At 55.9% G+C, this 16,930-nt stretch overlaps 1 protein-coding gene across 1 annotated transcript; it reads right to left on the bottom strand.

Moving 5' to 3' along the window:
- Window positions 1-895: 895 nt before the first annotated feature.
- SMO (smoothened, frizzled class receptor) lies at window positions 896-15,717 on the bottom strand (the record flags this gene model as incomplete). Its single annotated transcript, XM_038752462.1, has 12 exons — window positions 896-2,440; window positions 3,228-3,362; window positions 3,670-3,818; window positions 5,654-5,839; window positions 6,002-6,110; window positions 7,058-7,150; window positions 7,721-7,844; window positions 7,969-8,188; window positions 8,620-8,792; window positions 9,000-9,209; window positions 9,442-9,647; window positions 15,468-15,717. Coding segments are annotated over 12 exons (2,280 nt in total), but the record flags the coding sequence as incomplete, so codon positions are not given.
- Window positions 15,718-16,930: the final 1,213 nt, after the last annotated feature.

Below are 16,930 nucleotides of genomic sequence, written 5' to 3'. Positions count from 1 at the left end.
TGTATTGTACTCTCCCAAGCATTCAGTACAGTGCTCTATACACAGTAAGCACTTAGTAAATACCACTGAGGGTGACAGTGAACAATCAATCATATTTATTGAGCGCTGTATGCAGAGCACTGTACTAAGCGCTTGGGAAGTACAAGTTGGCAACATATAGAGACAGTCCCAACAGTGGGCAACAACACTACCCACCATTGTTTATGGTATTTTTTAAGCGCTATTTGCTGGTCAATGTGCTAAGCGCTGGGGGAGGTACAAGATAAATCAGGTTGGACACAGTCCCTGCCCCACCTAGGGCTCACGGTCTTAATCCCCATTTTACAGATCAATCAATCAATCGTATTTATTGAGTGCTTACTGGGTGCAGAGCACTATACTAAGCTCTTGAGAGAGTACAATATAAAAGAGTTGGTAGATGAGATAACTGGGGCAAAGGGAAGTGAACTGATTTGCCCAAGGTCGCACAGCGGACAAGAGATGGAACTGAGATTAGAACTCAGGACCTCTGACCCCCGGGCCCATGCTCTTTCCACTAAACCACGCTGCTTCTTAGATACCCTCTTTCAGCCCAACTTTAATCTTGCCAAACAGCCCACCTGCCTGGTCGTTCGCTAGAAACGTTTCCAGTCCGCCACTGCGCTGTACTTGGGCCCGTGAAAGGGCCGGCAATGTGTCTGTTGATTGTTACACTGTACTCACCCAAGCGCTCAGTACAGTGCTCTGCACATAGTAAGCGCTAAATAAATATAATTAAATGAATGAACGATGAATGAAAGTTTGGCCTGGCTGCACCCAGATTACTCCACCCCTGATCCAAATGGTGCTCAGGGCATGACCAGGAAGCAGGAGGCTCAGGGCAGAGAGGTGTGAGAGGAAGTGAGAGGTCAGAGACTTATACAAAACCTTTTTTTCTTTTATTGGCTGTTTATCCTCCTCCCCAAAGTCCCCTTTCCCTTGGCCTGGATCCCAGCCGGCCACTGATGTGTGTTTCTGTTGCCCCACTGTGGGGGTGGGAGCTGTGAGGACCCGGAGCAGAGCGATGGAGAGACGGCCCCCACCGTGGCCCCAGGCTGGTCAGCCAGAGTGGCGTCCCCGGACCCCTCTGCCCGGGGACCCCCACGGAGCCCCCAGCCCTACCCCACGCGGGCCTGGGCCTCCACTGCTGAAGGAGCCCCTCTCCTGGAGATGGAGTGAGGCGGGAAAAGAGCAGGAGGGAGGGGGTTGGAGAGGCCGGCCGGAGCTTGGGAATACAGCTCGGAGTGTAAACAGACAAAAACAACAAAGACGTCAAAATTCAAACGGGAGCTAGGATGGAGCTGTCCAAGTGGGGCTAACTGTCGGGAGGGGGAGGGGGGAAGAGGAAAAGGCCTTGGGAGGAGCTTGTGGCCCTCTCCTCCTCCTCCTGAGCTCTGCTGCTGAAGGAGGCTCTGGCCCATTAGAAAGTAGCTCTCATCTATTCAAAGGAAAGGGGAGAAAGCCAGGACACCCAGCATCCTTTGGACTCGCCCCTAAGGCCTCGCCACAATGGAGAGCCTGTTGCAGCAGGGGTCACCCAGCTCTGAAGGCCCTGCTGCCCCCACAGTCGGGCGGCCCCTCACCCCTGAGCTTTATCTGCGGCCCTTGGCATGTGTCCGGCCCTGAGCACCGGGGCCTGCGCTGGGCAGCGTTATCCCATTGTGACTCAGGCCGACTTCGGCCAAGGTGGGGGCAGGGTGGGATTCTGGTCAATTCCGCCAAGGAGAAAGTCCGCCAGAAAGAGGGCGATGTGAGGGGCAGAGCCGGGGGGGTCCAAGGCCACCCTAAAGTAGGGCTGCCTCAGGCCGGCAACAAATACCTCCAGGTGGGCACTGGGCCTCACTGCTCTGGCACCGAGAAGTGCCTGGGGGAACAGGCGAGGCCAGTTCAGAAGCAGTGGGCGTGAGTGAAAAGCTCCAGTCTCCTCTCTGGGGCAGCCGAGTTTCCAGAATCCTCTTCTTCCCCCCGGAGCCCCAGGGCCCGCTGTGTCCTCAGGCTCAGAAGTCCGAGTCGGCATCCAGCAGTTCCGCCTCCATCAGATTGGTCCGGGAGTGGATGGGGGCCAGGCCAGGTCGGCGGCCTTGAGTCCAGACTCCAGGGCCAGGGGGAGGGGGCAGGAACGGGTCCTGGAGTGGGCTAGGCTCTGGGCAGAAGGGGTTGGAGACCAAGGTCCAGGTGCCGTGGCGGCGGGGATCCCCATTCCCCCAGGCCCCCGCCACGAGGCATTTCTGTTGGGGCAGCTGAGGCAGGCGGGGCACCGCACTGGAGGCAGGAGCAGGATGGCGCAGCTCAGCCGGCAGAGCCAGCGGGCACACCTCCTTCTTCCTCTTCCTCCTCTTCTTCTTCCGGCCCAGGCGCTTCTCCAGCTCCGGGGAAATCTCTGCCTCCACCAGCCACAGGTTGGCTTGCTCCTCAGGGGGGACTGGGAGCAGGGAATTGTGGAGAAGGAGGCAAAAAAAAAAAAAGAGAGAGAATGTGAGTCTGGGGAAACTTGAAAGAGCAGCTAACTGCTTCATCCGCTGGCTCCACCCCTGCCCTTCCCGCTTCCACAATCCACCTGTTTCCCCAGCTCGGGGCCTGCTATTCAGCCCTTAACTTGTACCTCCCCTCGCCTCGCTCAGACCCCTCCGTCACCCATCAGCTCAGGTCCCCCAGCTCCACGGCTGCTTCATAAATAAATACATTTATTTATTTATTTTACTTGTACATACCTATCTTGTACTTGTACTTGTACATATCTATTCTATTTATTTTATTTTGTTAGTATGTTTGGTTTTCATCATCATCATCATCAATCGTATTTATTGAGCGCTTACTATGTGCAGAGCACTGTACTAAGCGCTTGGGAAGTACAGATTGGCAACACATAGAGACAGTCCCTACCCAACAGTGGGCTCACAGTCTAAAAGGGGGAGACAGAGAACAAAACCAAACATACTAACAAAATAAAATAAATAGGATAGATATGTACAAGTAAAATAAATAGAGTAATAAATGGTTTTGTTCTCTGTCTCCCCCTTTTAGACTGTGAGCCCACTGTTGGGTAGGGACTGTCTCTATACGTTGCCAACTTGTACTTCCCAAGTGCTTAGTACAGTGCTCTGCACACAGTAAGCGCTCAATAAATACGATTGATTGATTGATTGATTGATTGATTCACCCTCTTGCCCTCAGCTTTCCCTCTCGACGTTCCCCATTACCCTCCATACCGGGAGTCCCCACAGGGGTGACAGACACGTCCTGAGGCAGGATGGCTCCCCTCCGGGCCACCATCTTGGTGACGTGCTGGGCCCAGGCGGAGGAGACGTCGGCGGAGGGCTCGTTGAGGTCAAAGGCCAAACCCGCTGTTGTCGGAACGGGAAGAGAGGTGAGTAAAAATCACTCCCTCTCCCAGCCCAGGTTTTCCCTCCTTCGGCATCTCCCTGAGCCCACCCTGGCGCAGCTCCGGGGAGAGGAACCATGTCGTGTTTCTCACAGTGCTCTCCCCCAGCTTCCAGCGAGCCCGAGTACCACAAATGAGCGGGGGGAGATGAGAGAGCACCCCATTTCTCCCACTCGCAGGAAATCACCCTGCATCTCCCTGGCCCACTCGGTGAGGTTTGGGCCAGGGCACAGAAGTGGGGGACGGGGAGGGGAGGGATAGAGGCTCACCCACAGGCCCGTCATGGGACACGGTGTGCATGCTGAATGACAGCTCTTGGCCCGGGTTCTGCAGCAGTTCCCGCCGCTTGGAGAAGGCTTTGGCAATCATTTTGCTCTTCTTGATCCTTTTAGGCTCGTCATCACTCTGACCAGTCAGCCTAGGGGGCAAGGGAAGGAAAGGGGACTGTAAGCGCCTTGGGGTCAGGGATTGGGCCACCCAACTGTTGTACTGTACTTTTCCAAGCACTTAGTACAGCGCTCCGCACACAGTTAAGTGCTCACTAAATACCACTGATTGGTTGATTGACTGACCGAAGAAGAAGGATGTCCGAAGCCGGGAGGGACTGAAATCCTGCACTTTCTTTTGTGTCTATTGTCATCCTGGTCTTTCACAATGTTGTCTGTCGCCTGCCCCATCTCTCCCTCATTCTTAAATGGTGAGCTCTTTGAGGGCCAGAGACATGTCACATGTCCCAACTCTGCCACTTGTCAGCTGTGTGGCTTTGGGTAAGTCACTTCACTTCTCTGTGCCTCAGTTACCTCATCTGTAAAATGGGGATTAAGACTGTGAGCCCCACATGGGACAACCTGATCACCTGGTATCCCCCCCAGCGCTTAGAACAGTGCTTCGCACATAGTAAGCGCTTAACAAATGCCATCCTTATTATTATTATGTCTATGTCTCACTTCTTTCCCAGTGCTGAGAACAGTGCTTGGCACGTGATAATCTCTTAATAAATACTATTATTACTATTACTAAATTGTCTCACTAAACCCAGGGGAAGAGGGCACCTACTTTCATAGGCAATACCTCCTCTGTAACTGCCCATCACTCCGGGCCCATCAGTGGTCTAGAGGAAGGAATGTAAGCCTGGAAGTCCCAAGTCCTGAATTCTACTCCTCAGCTCTGCCCCTGGCCTGCTTGCTGTGTGCCCTTGGGGAAGTTACTTAACCTGACTGGGCCCTGGTTTCCTTCTCTTAGGAAAACGGGGATAATACCTGCCTCTCTTCTTACCTCACAAGAAGATACTGTGGGGATAATGTGAGCCAACTGGCTGTGAAAAATAGAAGCATTCTACAAAATCAGTTATCATTATTGTAAAAAACTCCCTCTCCTCAATTCTGAGATTATTCTTAAGGATAATCAAACCACCAGATTTGAGAAGCAGTGTGGCTCAGTGGAAAGAGGCCGGGCTTGGGAGTCAAGGGTCATGGGTTCTAATCCCAGCTCCGCCACATATCTGCTGTGTGACCTTGGGCAAGTCACGTAACTTCTCTGAGCCTGTTACCTCATCTGTAAAATGGGGATTAAGACTGTGAGCCCCACGTGGGACAACCTGATCACCTTGTATCCCCCCCCCAGGGCTTAGAACAGTGCTCTGCATGTAGTAAGCGCTTAATAAATGCCATTATTATTATTATTACCAGATCTTTAGGAAAGGCAAAAATCTGATTAATGTGCATCTATCCCAGGGGCTTAATACATAGTAAGAGCTTAACAAAAACCATAATTATTATTAGTCCTGGTGGCAGATGGTGTTCCTGAGGGATGGAATTCGGGCTGTCTGCTCGCCCCAGTTTCCCCTCTTTCTTGGCAGGGCAACATATTCAAGGGTAACATCTGCAGCACGGTGCTCTGCACACAATAAGCACTCAATAAATACGATTGAATGAATGAATGAATGAATGAATGGAGCTCCTGCCCCCGGCAGGGAGCTTAGCAGAGGGCCCAAGAGTTTTAGCTCCCAGCAGCTCCTACTACTCCAATCTGGAGAGTTGGGAGGGATACTTTATGGGATTCCAAAAGCCTCCCCCACATCCCCTCAAGCCCCACCTTGAGGGGTACCCCATCCACCCCGGTGAATTTCCGGGTGGGCCAGGAGTGAGCAGAGAGGAGAACCAGCCTTTCTTCCTATAATACAGTCTCGACCTAAAACCGAGACTGGCCGGGGAAAGAGACAGGGAAGGTGTAGAGTACTGGAGTAGGGCCCACCTGCACCAGGTGCGCCTCCAGATGAGTAGGGTGGCCTTGGTCCAGACCCAGGTGCTCATGGCGATGCCCGTGCCAAACATGGCAAACAGATTGATCTTCTCCACCAGGAGGCTGGGGCGATTCTTGATCTCACAGTCGGAGATCGGCTTCTTGGTAGGCAACCCGATGGTCACGTTGGCTTGGCACCTGTGGGAAGAGACCATCACCCAGGGATCTCCAAGCACTTTAGACCAGCCATCCCCATCAGTCCAGAGCCAGAAAGAAATCCTCTGCCGTCCAGCCTAGAGGCTCCCTTCCCTTTTGATGCCGCCGGTCCACCCCCACAGCACCCGACGGCCCCGCGCTCACAGTACGTAGTCCCGGAAGCTGCGTTCCCATTCGGCCTGGTTGAAGAAGTCGTAGAAGTGGCAGCTGAATGTGATGAGGACAAAGCCGAAGGCCAGGAAGCCAAAGATGCCTGGTGGAAAGATTGGAGGAATTACTCAGACAAACCCATTCTGCCACTTACTCCCGGGTTTCGGAGAGGGACAGATGGAGAGCAGGGAGAGGGCTCACACCACCCGGGGCCTAAATGCAACTTGGTCTGGGTTGGAGCAAAGTTAGTCCTTCCAGTACCACGGTTCAGAAGGAAAGGGCCAAAGGATCCCAGATCTAACCATGTCGGTGCACCTGAGTGGGAAGCAAGAAAGAGATGGGAAGGCTGGATTGGCTAGGACACCCGATCCCAGATCCGCCACTTCTCTGCTGTGTGACCTTGGGCAAGTCATTTAACTTCTCTGTGCCTCAGTCCCTTCACCTGTAAAATGGGGATTAAGACCGTGAGCCCCATGTGGGACACGCACCGTGCCCAACCTGGTTAGCCTGTACCTACCCCAGTGCTTACTGCAGTGCCTGGAACATAGTAAGCACTTAACAAATACTAAAAAAAGAAAAAAAAGCCCACCAGGGCCCTCCGGCCCTGAAAGTACTGTGGCTGGCCCCTGGACCTTGTCCCTACTTCTTTCTCCTTCCTCGCACTCCTTGTGCCTCTAAACTCAGCAGTTCTTTTCTTCTCAACAGCCCCTTCTGCTTACCCAGTCCTGCCAGGGAGTCTGAAACCGCCTGGGGTTTATATTACATCTATCCCAGCAGTTAGCAGAGTGCTTGACACATAATAAGTGCTTAAAAACCACATTTATTATAAGTCCGAGGGGGATGATGATCCTGGGAGATGGAGTTCTCTACTCATTCCGGTTTCCCCTCTTTCCAGGCAAGGTGACAACATTCAAGGGTAATATCTCAAGATCCTTGCTGCCGGCAGGGTAATTTAGCTAAGGGCCCAAGAGTCTTAGCTCCCAGCACCCCTCATTACTCCAATCTGGAGAGGGAGGGAGGGGGACGTGGCCCGGCCCGGTCCCCACTCACCCAGCCGCAGCATGGTCTCATTGATCTTGCTGGCCGCCTTCTCGCTCAGCAGCCCGGGGTGGTTGCTCTTGATGGAGAACAGAGTCATGACACCTGAGGAGAGTTGGGGAAGGAGCTTTGGATGTGAAAGGCTGAGGCAGCCCCAGAAAGCCCTGATCCTCTCCTCCTAGGAGAATTTTGGACTTGGAGAGTCGGACTCCCACCGGGCCAGGAAGAGGCATCACTGGGGCACAGGGGACTGCCCTAGACTGGTCACTCTCTGGATCATGTGGTCAGGTCACAGGTGCTCTGGTGATATGGGGAGAATTGAGGCACGGGACAGAAAGCTTAGCTGAGAGAAGGGGGAAGAGAAGCAGAGAAACAGAGAGAGAGAGAGAAATTGAGACACAGGTGGGGGCTGGATACCAAGACTCAAGGACGGGGGACTGAGGCAACAGAAGAGCAAGCAGATATGGTTCAGTAAGGGAAAAAAAGGGCTCAAATGGGAATGGGAAAACTAGCCTAATAGAGGCAGGGGGAAAGGCATCTAGCCCGGAGTGGAATGGACTTGTGTGGTACCACAGGGTGGGAATGGGTGAGCGGTAGTGTTGGAGGCAGAACCCTCTGGGGACAGAAACCACAGGGGACGGAAACCTCCAGGGCAGAACCCGGCGATCCACCCACCTCGGATGAGGAAATAGCCTCCAACGATGAGCACCAGGCCAATGGGAGCCAGCACAAAGCCAGCACGATAGCGGTAGTTTTTGTAGCCCACGAAGCAGATGCCACTCACCGAGTCCCCGTCCACCTGGAACCCCGAGGTGGGAAGGGGCAAAGCTGGGCACAGAACGGCCACTCACACACACCCGTCATGTGCCCTTTTCCCCGCCAGCCCCTCGGCACCCCCATCCCTTGGCCGGGAGTCTCTGTACCTGGGCCACGGCGAGGATGGCGACCGTGAGGACAAAGGGCAGGGACCAGGTGAGCAGGTGGAAATAGGAGGTCTTGCCCGAGAGGGGCTGGTAGGTGGTGCCCAGGGCCTTGAAGGAGGTGTGCCAAGCGTAGGTCAGCACCACGAACCAGACCACCCCCGCCATCAGCGCGTAGTATACGATGACGAAGATGATGACACAGGACAGTGTTTCATTGGAGCTGTGGGAATGGGGTGGACGGGGAGTCACGTGGTGGTGTGGGGGGCAGGGGATGCACCTGGCTCCCCTCACTCCCCCCAAACCTCCACACTGCTACTCTTGCCCTGGGAAATGGCCAAACTCAAGGTCAAACTTTTGCCAAGGGAGGGGGTGACCCCACTCAGTGGATTCCGCCCAGGCCCAGACTGAGCACAGCGTTGAAGAGAGGCGCCTAGCACGGAGCGAGCCAAGTTCTGGGCCCAAACCGGGAAGTTAGCCCCGAACGGAATAAGGCCTCGAGGCCGGACTCCCACGAGGAACGTCAGGTTCCAGTCCTAACAGATCCCGACCCCCGTCACGGACCAATCCCCGGCGGATCCGGAGGCCAACCGGATCCACGGGGAAGCTGCCGTGGGCCCCCGGACCCTGTCTTTGATTCCCCCCAGCACCTACGTGGGCTCCCCGAGCCGCATGGTGCCATCGGCCCGGCAGACAATCTCCCGGCGGGCGCCGTCCATGAACTGGGCCAGCCAGCCGATGCTGCCGACGAAGAAGCAAGCGTTGACGTAGAAGAGAATGACAGCCGGGTAACGGTTGGAGTTCTTCCAGTCGGCGATAAATGTGGCCTGGGGGAGGGCGGTGGGGCTCAGTGGGTCAGTCTGACGCCGTCGGCCTCCCGACTCCCCGGGAGATCTGAACCCTTATCATCTTCCCATCACCCACCCCTCAAAGCCCCCCACCCCGGCCTCGGCAGCATCCTCCCCACCCTCTCTTCTTTCCTCCCCTCATCCCCCACCCCCCCCACAACCCTCCTCCCCTGCCCGTGAGCTGACCAGGGTGAACAGGGTGCAGAGGCCAGTGACGGCCCCAAAGGCGGCGATGTAGCTGTGCATGTCCCGGTGCTCGGCCTCGGTGAAGAGGGGGTTCTGGCACTGGATCCCGCAGCCCTCCACATCCTCGTACCAGCTCTTGGGGTTGTCCGTCCGGACCAGCGGGGCCTCGCACTGCCCTGAGCTGTTGAACTTGATGTTCTGGACTTCATTCTGGGGGACCCCAGGGACAAGCAGTGGAGGATTATCACCGAGGATTGCCCCCGAAGGCCAGCTGGTCTGCTGACTCTTCTCTTTACGACCCGCAGATGTCCGGAGATTCTGGCCCCACAGAAGTTAGGGATCCTCTCCCCTCCCTCCCTTCCTACTTCTTTCCCTCTCCCCTCCTCATCCCCCCGCCCCCCCCCATTCCCACCGGGTGCCCAGCTCCCGACGCTCAATTTACCATACAGCCTTCTGGGAAGCCATCGGAAGAGCAGCGCAGGAAGTCGGGCCAGCCCCGCTCGCGCTCCACAATGGCGCAGGGCCCCCGGGTAGCCTGGCATAGCGTGCGGCTGGGCAGCTCCACCCGGTCGTTCTCACATTTGGGCATGTAGACGGCACAGAGCAGGGGCTGAATCACCGCCCAGCAGCGGGGGGCATTCCGGAGGCCTGCGGGATCGGGGAGAGGGGAGAGGAGGTCAAACGGGGAGCCGAAGAGCCTACCCCCTCCAGGACCATCAGTGGGACCACCACCCCTGGCCCCAGCCTTTCCACTCTAACAGGTGCATCTCTCCCTTTGGGACTTCTTAGAGCCATTAATAGAAAATAACTGCTGTCTGCTGGCCCCCTTATCTGTGTGGAGGCTAAGGTGGGAATGGAAGGGTGCGGGAAAGAGGGATCCGGGAGGGAAGGGGGAGCCCGAAGTAGAGCAGAGTAAGAGGGCCCCCTCCTCATTACGGCCCTGGGACATTCTGGAAACTGAACCCAAGAGTTCTCAATCACCCAGACCCCCTTACCAAGCTGAGGTGAGACAGAGAGGTGATGGGAAAGAGAAGTGGTCAGAGGAGCCAGGTGTTCCGAGGCCAAAGAGAGGAGAAACAGGAAATCAGATGGAGAGAAACAGAAGAGACTCTGTCCTTGCAGGGAAAGGAGAGGAGGAGTCAGAGGAGCAGACAGGCAGCAAAACTTTCCGCCCTCCTCCCGCCCCCCCCCCACTTCCCCCCCTCCCCTTGCAGACCCTTTGGAAGGTAACCGGCCACTGACGTACCCACTTCCGACCTAGTTTGTTCCGTCTTGGACCCTGCTCACTTAATCTTCAATATTCATCCCCAGAACAGCCACCCCTGACAGCCACCCCAGGGCTCCCGATGATAGCCCGTGGATTTCTCCCTGTGGAAGGGTTGGGAGGTGGTGCCAATAACTGAGGGATGCTTCTGGCCTCATCTCCACCTCCATCTCCTTCCAGGACAGTACAGAGCTAGTGATGGATCACTGTCTGGAAAATCTGGGGCTTAGGGGGCTCCCATGGGGACACCCAGATCTCAGCTGTCCTTATTGTGGACTTTCCCCCACTTACAGGGAAGCAGCGTGGCCTAGTGGAAAGAACATGGATCTTGGAATCAGAGGACCTGGGTTCTAATTCTGGCTCTGCCACCTGCCTGCTATGTGATTTTGGGCAAATTTACTTAACATCTCTGGGCTCAGTTTCTTCATCTATAAAATGAGGAGTCAATACCTGTTCTCCCTCCCACTTAGACCGTGACCATCAGGTGGGACAGAGATGAGGTCTGACCTGATTATCTTGTATCTACCCCAGCGCTTAGTACGTAGTAAGTGTACATATATTAACATATTACATTATTATTATTATTACTGAGTTAAACAGAGCTCCCAGATACTTTCATCTCAAAGAATTGACATGCATAAAGCCTGCTCCCTTCCTTCACTCCTCCCAGCTTCCCACTCCCATCTCCCTGCCTCTTCTCTCCCCTCTGCACCCCACCTACCACCCAGAGAAGAGGAATGGGAGCTTTTTTTGTCTCCCTCCACCCCGGCCACCCAAGAAACATTACAGCCCAAACAGAGTGGCCGGGGGCAAACAAGTAAGATCCCGGTGTCAGCATGCCACGACCTGTCACCTTCACCTGCTGCAACAGTGCCTGCCTTTCTCCATGCATCTGCCAAGTCGGGCTCAGCCCTACGGGCACTAGGGCGTGCCGACAACTTGGCCTGCATCGGGGCACAAATTGGGCAGCCCCTCTACCTGGCTGCCGACAAAGGAGCCTTGGAGAACAGAGTACTCACCGCTGCGGAGAGAAGAGCTGGAAGAGGACCCCACTCCCCGGCCCTGGGAGGACCCAGGCCAGCCCACGGCTCTGTAGAGGCTCAGTAACTCTGCCTCCACTCTACCCCGCTCCACCACCCTAATCTATGCTGCTTTACCCGGCCTTGGGTCTCGGGCTTGAAGCAGCCCTATTTCTACCATCCTCATCAATCCCCAGTGTATAAGGAGCACCTCTACTCCCGGGACTGGGTACAGTCGGGCCTCTGGGGATGAACAAAAACCTAAGGCCCCTGTTCATTCATTCATTCATTCAATCGTATTTATTGAGCGCTTACTGTGTGCACAGCACTGGACTAAGCGCTTGGGAAGTCCAAGTTGGCAACATACAGAGACGGTCCCTACCCAACAACGGGCTCACAGTCTAGAAGGGGGAGACAGACAACAAAACAAAACATGTGGACAGGTGTCAAGTCATCAGAATAAATAGAAATAAAGCTAGATGCACATCATGAACAAAATAAGTAGAATAGTAAACATGTACAAGTAAAATAGAGTAATAAATCTGTGCAAGCGTATATACAGGTGCTGTGGGGAGGGGAAGGAGGTAGGGCGAGGGGGATGGGGAGGAGGAGAGGAAAAGGGGGCTCAGTCTGGGAAGGCCTCCTGGAGGAGGTGAGCTCTCAGTAGAGCTCTGAAGGGAGGAAGAGAGCCAGCTTGGCGGATGTGCGGAGGGAGGGCGTTCCGGGCCAGGGGTCGACGGCGAGAATGAGGACCTGCTCGACCTCCTCAGCTGTCCAGAACTCCCCTACGCCACCAAGTCAGATGACAGAGGTATGGATAGCCCGGACCTGGCCCATGTACCGGCTCGCTCAATGGCAAGGGTGGTGTGATCTAGCTCTCCGCTATTTTGGAGCAACTGGGGCTGGAGGGGAGGATCAGCAATGACCAACAAGGGAAACAAAAGTGGGGAGCTCCATCCGCCACCCTCCTTGCTCCTGTGGTCCCCAGAAGTGAGGTCACCATCTGTTGGGCCAAGGTGGACGTGAGAGGAAGGGCAAACGCAGCCTGGGGGCCTGGATCATTTTGGTGCCTGGACTTAGCCTTCGCTGGACTCCTATCAGTTGGGATTTCTTTCTTTATTCATGTATTCAATTGATCTCTCTCTGAATCCCAGAGAGTGCCCTGGAGGTAGCTGTGGGGCTGAAGGCATTGGCGGACACCACCTAAACCCACTTCTTCCACCAGTCAGACAACCAAACCCCCTGTTTTAATCCTATTTCTGCGACTCCACCTACCGCCGCACCAGCTCAGGTCTGGGAGGGTGATGATGAAAGAAGCAGAAAGAAGTCGAGTAGGAATGAAGGGAGCAAAGGAAATGTGGAGGTCCCCGAATCGCAAACTGAGCAATAGGTACAGGGCCCACAGCTTTGGGGTCTCTGCTTCGGCCTGCCTGTAAACCCCTCGGGTGGGCAGGGCCCCCACCGCGTCACTTGCCTCCCTGGTTCTTGACTCTGAGCTGGAGCGGCTTCAGCATTTTTCCCTCTCCCTCTTTTTGGGGGTGGATTTAGGTTAAAGCTGGCTGGGAGGTTGGGGAATAGCCAGGGCTTGTGCACAAGAAGCCCCAAGGAGATGATGATGAGGAATCCTTGAATAACATGCTGGGCTCGTTTTCACCCTCTCCACCGCTGTCAGGCCCAACACTGGGTCAGGGTCCCTAGAGGCTCAAACAGTTTAAAGGACTCCATCCCTGGAGGCTGAGGATTCTAGGGTCCAAAGCTCCAGGTGCCTGAGAAATCCTCCTGACTTCCACTCATTCCACTTTTCAGATGAGGTAACTGAGGCGGAGGTGGTCTTCCCAGCTAATCACTAGTGGAAGCAGGCCTTGGGTCCATTTCTTTAGATAGAAGTCTCCAAATCCTTTCTCCCCAGGATCTCTGGGGACTCCCCCCAGTTTCCCCTCCTAGGGTTTTTCTTCCTTTCTCCAAATCCTCAGATCTTTTCTCCTCTTCCTCCTCCCACTCCATATTCCAATGCATTTCCCAAGCGGCCTCCTTTCCCTTCCCTTCCCCTGCAAGGAGCCTTTGACCTCTTCTCTGACCACCCTGCCCACTCTGCAGCCTCCCGGCATCATCTTGGGTCCCTAACCCCACACCCTATCACGCACACACGTTAAGTGAATGAACACACACACACACAATGTCACACACACACACCACGGAGGGGATGGGGGGACGATTCCCCGGATATTTTGGCGAATGGCTGCTTTCGGTCTCCCTGCCCCTCGGAAAGTCCTAAATAAGAGTTTCTCTCCTGGACCGAGGCCTACCCGCCTCCACCCGATTCTCATCCAGGACGTGGGTCTCCTCACCCCACACTCCCTCCCTCTGCCTTTTATGCTTCCATGTCGACCCCGTGCCCACCCTATCTTTACTTCCTTGCGCATGGGTGCGTGGGGGTGTGCATCTGCTGTCCTCTGCGTGACTCAGTGGAAAGAGCCCGGGCTTTGGAGTCAGAGGTCATGGGTTCAAATGCCGGCTCTGCCAACTGCCAGTTGTGTGGCTTTGGGCAAGTCACTTCACTTCTCTAGGCCTCAGTGACCTCATCTGGAAAATGGGGATTAAGATTGTGAGCTCCACGTGGGACAACCTGATTACCTTGTATCTACCCCAGTGCTTAAAACAGTGCTTTGCCATTATTATTATTATTATATGCTCCCCAACCCCTCTCCGGTGGGAGCCCCCCTCCTCAAATCTACCACACAATTCGGTTCCCCCGGCACCTTCAAAGCCTGACTGAAGGCCTACCTCCTCCAGGAGGCCTTCCCAGCCTAAGCGCCACTTTCCTCCCCTCCCCCTCCCTTCTGGGTCACCCCTACTCGCTCCCTATGCTCCTCCACCCCCTTCCCCATCCCACCCCACTTATCCAACTTGTACTTCCCAAGTGCTTAGTACAGTGCTCTGCACAAAGTAAGCGCTCAATAAATACGACTGAATGAATGAATTCATATATCTGCCATTGTATTTACTTCGATTGAGGTCTGTTTTTCTGTCTGTCTCCCCCGGAATGTGAGTTCGTGATGGTGGGCAGGGCTTGTCCCTTTTTATTGTTCTATCGTACTCTTCCCAAGCGTTTAGCACAGTGCTCTGCACACAGTAAGCGCTCAATAAATACGACTGAATGAATGAACAGTTAGTCCAGTGCTCTGCACACAGTAGGCACTCGATAAACAGGATTGAACGAACCAATGACTGACTTTTAAGCCTGGGTGTCTGTCATTAGGGAGGGACCGTCTCTGTTGCCCAGTTGGTTTCCAAGCGTTTAGTCCAGTGCTCCGCACACAGGAAGCGCTCAGTAAATACGACTGAATGAATGAATAAACGGTTAGTCCAGTGCTCTGCACACAGTGGGCACTCGATAAACAGGACTGAACAAACTAATGACCGACTTCTGGCCTGGGAGCCTGTCGTTGGGGAGGGACCGTCTCTGTTGCCCAGTTGGTTTCCCGGCGTTTAGTCCAGTGCTCCGCACACAGGAGGCGCTCAGTAAGTACGACTTAACGAATGAATAAACGGTTAGTCCAGTGCTCTGCACACAGTGGGCGCTCGATAAACAGGACTGAACGAACGAATGGCCGACTTCTAGGTCGTTGGGGAGGGAGCGACTCTGTTGCCCAGTTGGTTTCCCAGCGTTTAGTCCAGTGCTCCGCACACAGAAAGCGCTCAGTAAGTAGGACTTAACGAATGAATAAACGGTTAGTCCAGTGCTCTGCACACAGTGGGCGCTCGATAAACAGGACTGAACGAACGAATGGCCGACTTCTAGGTCGTTGGGGAGGGAGCGACTCTGTTGCCCAGTTGTTTTCCAAGCGTTTAGCCCAGTGCTCCGCACACAGGAAGCGCTCAGTAAATACGACTGAATGAATGAACGGTTAGTCCAGTGCTCTGCACACAGTGGGAGCTCGATAAACAGGACTGAACGAACGAATGGCCGACTTCTACGTCGTTGGGGAGGGAGCGACTCTGTTGCCCAGTTGGTTTCCCAGCGTTTAGTCCAGTGCTCCGCACACAGGAAGCGCTCAGCACGACTCTGTTGCCCAGTTGGTTTCCCAGCGTTTAGTCCAGTGCTCCGCACCCAGGAAGCGCTCAGTAAATAGGACTGACTGAAGGAGCGGGGGGTCCCCCCCCCCCCCGCCGTGGGGGCCTTACCGGACCAGAGGCCGAGCTTGCCGTGGGCCTCCTCCTGGGAGCCCGAGTCCCCGGCGAGCAGCGTGGAGGTGGCGGCGTAGGGCAGCGCCGAGCCCAGGCACACGTTGTAGCGCAGCGGTTCGCAGAGGGCGTCGCGGCGGCAGCGGCTCGGCGGGGGGTCCGTGCGGCTCCGGGGGCCGGGCCCGGGCCTGCCCGGCGGCGGCAGCAGCAGCAGCAACAGGAGCAGGAGCAGGGCCAGGGGCAGGGGCAGGGGCAGGGGCAGGGGCAGGGCCAGGGGCGGCCCCCTCCCCAGGGCAGCGGCCATGGCCGGTCCCGCCAACCGAGCCAACCCCCCGGCCCCCCGTCTCCCCCACGCCCCGGCTCAGGGACCCCAATCCGGGGCGGCCCAACGCTGCCAACTTGGCCCCCGCCGGCCCATGCTGGCCTGACCTCTGACCCCTGAGCCCCGCCGCCCTCAGCCCCCGCAGCCCCCCGGGCCTCCGGGCCCCGCTCCCATCTCCTCCCCGCCTTGGTCCCAAGTTTCCTCCCCTTCCTCGTCCTCGTCCCCCCCCTCCTGGTGCCGGTCCTTCTCCCGGCTCCTTTGTTGCTGTCGCCCCGCTCTCAGGAATGCAGGGGCCGCCGACGGCCAAGCCCGGCCCCCCTGCTCCAGCCCGGGGGAGGAGGCGGGAGGGGAGGAGGGGAGAGGAGGAGACGTGGGGAGGGGGGCCTCTCCTTCCCCGCCCCGACCAAGGCGGGCTCCGGGGAACCCAGCAAACCCTCCTTCCCACCCAGGGGTCGGTGGAGAGCCTGGGATTGGTGAGGAGGGGGAAGGAAAATCGGGCCTGGGGAAAGGATCCCAGCCCCCCACTCCCAGGCACAATCAAGGTCGAGGCCTCCCTCGCAGGGGGATCTCCTTTAATCCCTCCCCAGGCCCAGCACGGATAACGGGATGCTGTGTCCACCCGGATCGCTATCCTTCCCCCTCCGAGCCCCTGGCTTGGAAGAGGAGGGCGCCCAGCTTCTCTGAACTTCTCTCCTCCTCGCAGATTCCCGGAACTCCTTCTCCTTTCCCCAGGACCGGGCATTCAAGCAGGCATGAGGGTGGAGATAGACTGTGAGCCCACTGTTGGTATATGGTGCCAACTTGTACTTCCCAGTGCTCCGCACACGGCAAGCGCTCAATAAATATGATTGAATGAATATATGATCATCCTTGGCATTCAGGGAGTGCAGTATATCATGGTCCCTGGCATTTGAAGACTCGGCAGTCAGCCGGGTGGTCCACCCTACTAGTGGGAAGCTCTGGTCTTTTAGACTGTGAGCCCACTGTTGGGTAGGGACTGTCTCTATATGTTGCCAATTTGTACTTCCCAAGCGCTTAGTACAGTGCTCTGCACACAGTAAGCACTCAGTAAATACAATTGATGATGGTCTTCGCCGCTTCGTCTCCTTGACTCCCACAAACTACCCCCAACCACTGTCCT

The sequence above is a fragment of the Tachyglossus aculeatus genome, chromosome 10, assembly GCF_015852505.1.
Source record: "Tachyglossus aculeatus isolate mTacAcu1 chromosome 10, mTacAcu1.pri, whole genome shotgun sequence".
Taxonomy (NCBI): Eukaryota; Metazoa; Chordata; class Mammalia; order Monotremata; family Tachyglossidae; genus Tachyglossus; species Tachyglossus aculeatus.
The sequence above is the reverse complement of the archived record's forward strand: the minus strand, read 5'-3'. Positions and strand labels throughout refer to the sequence as shown.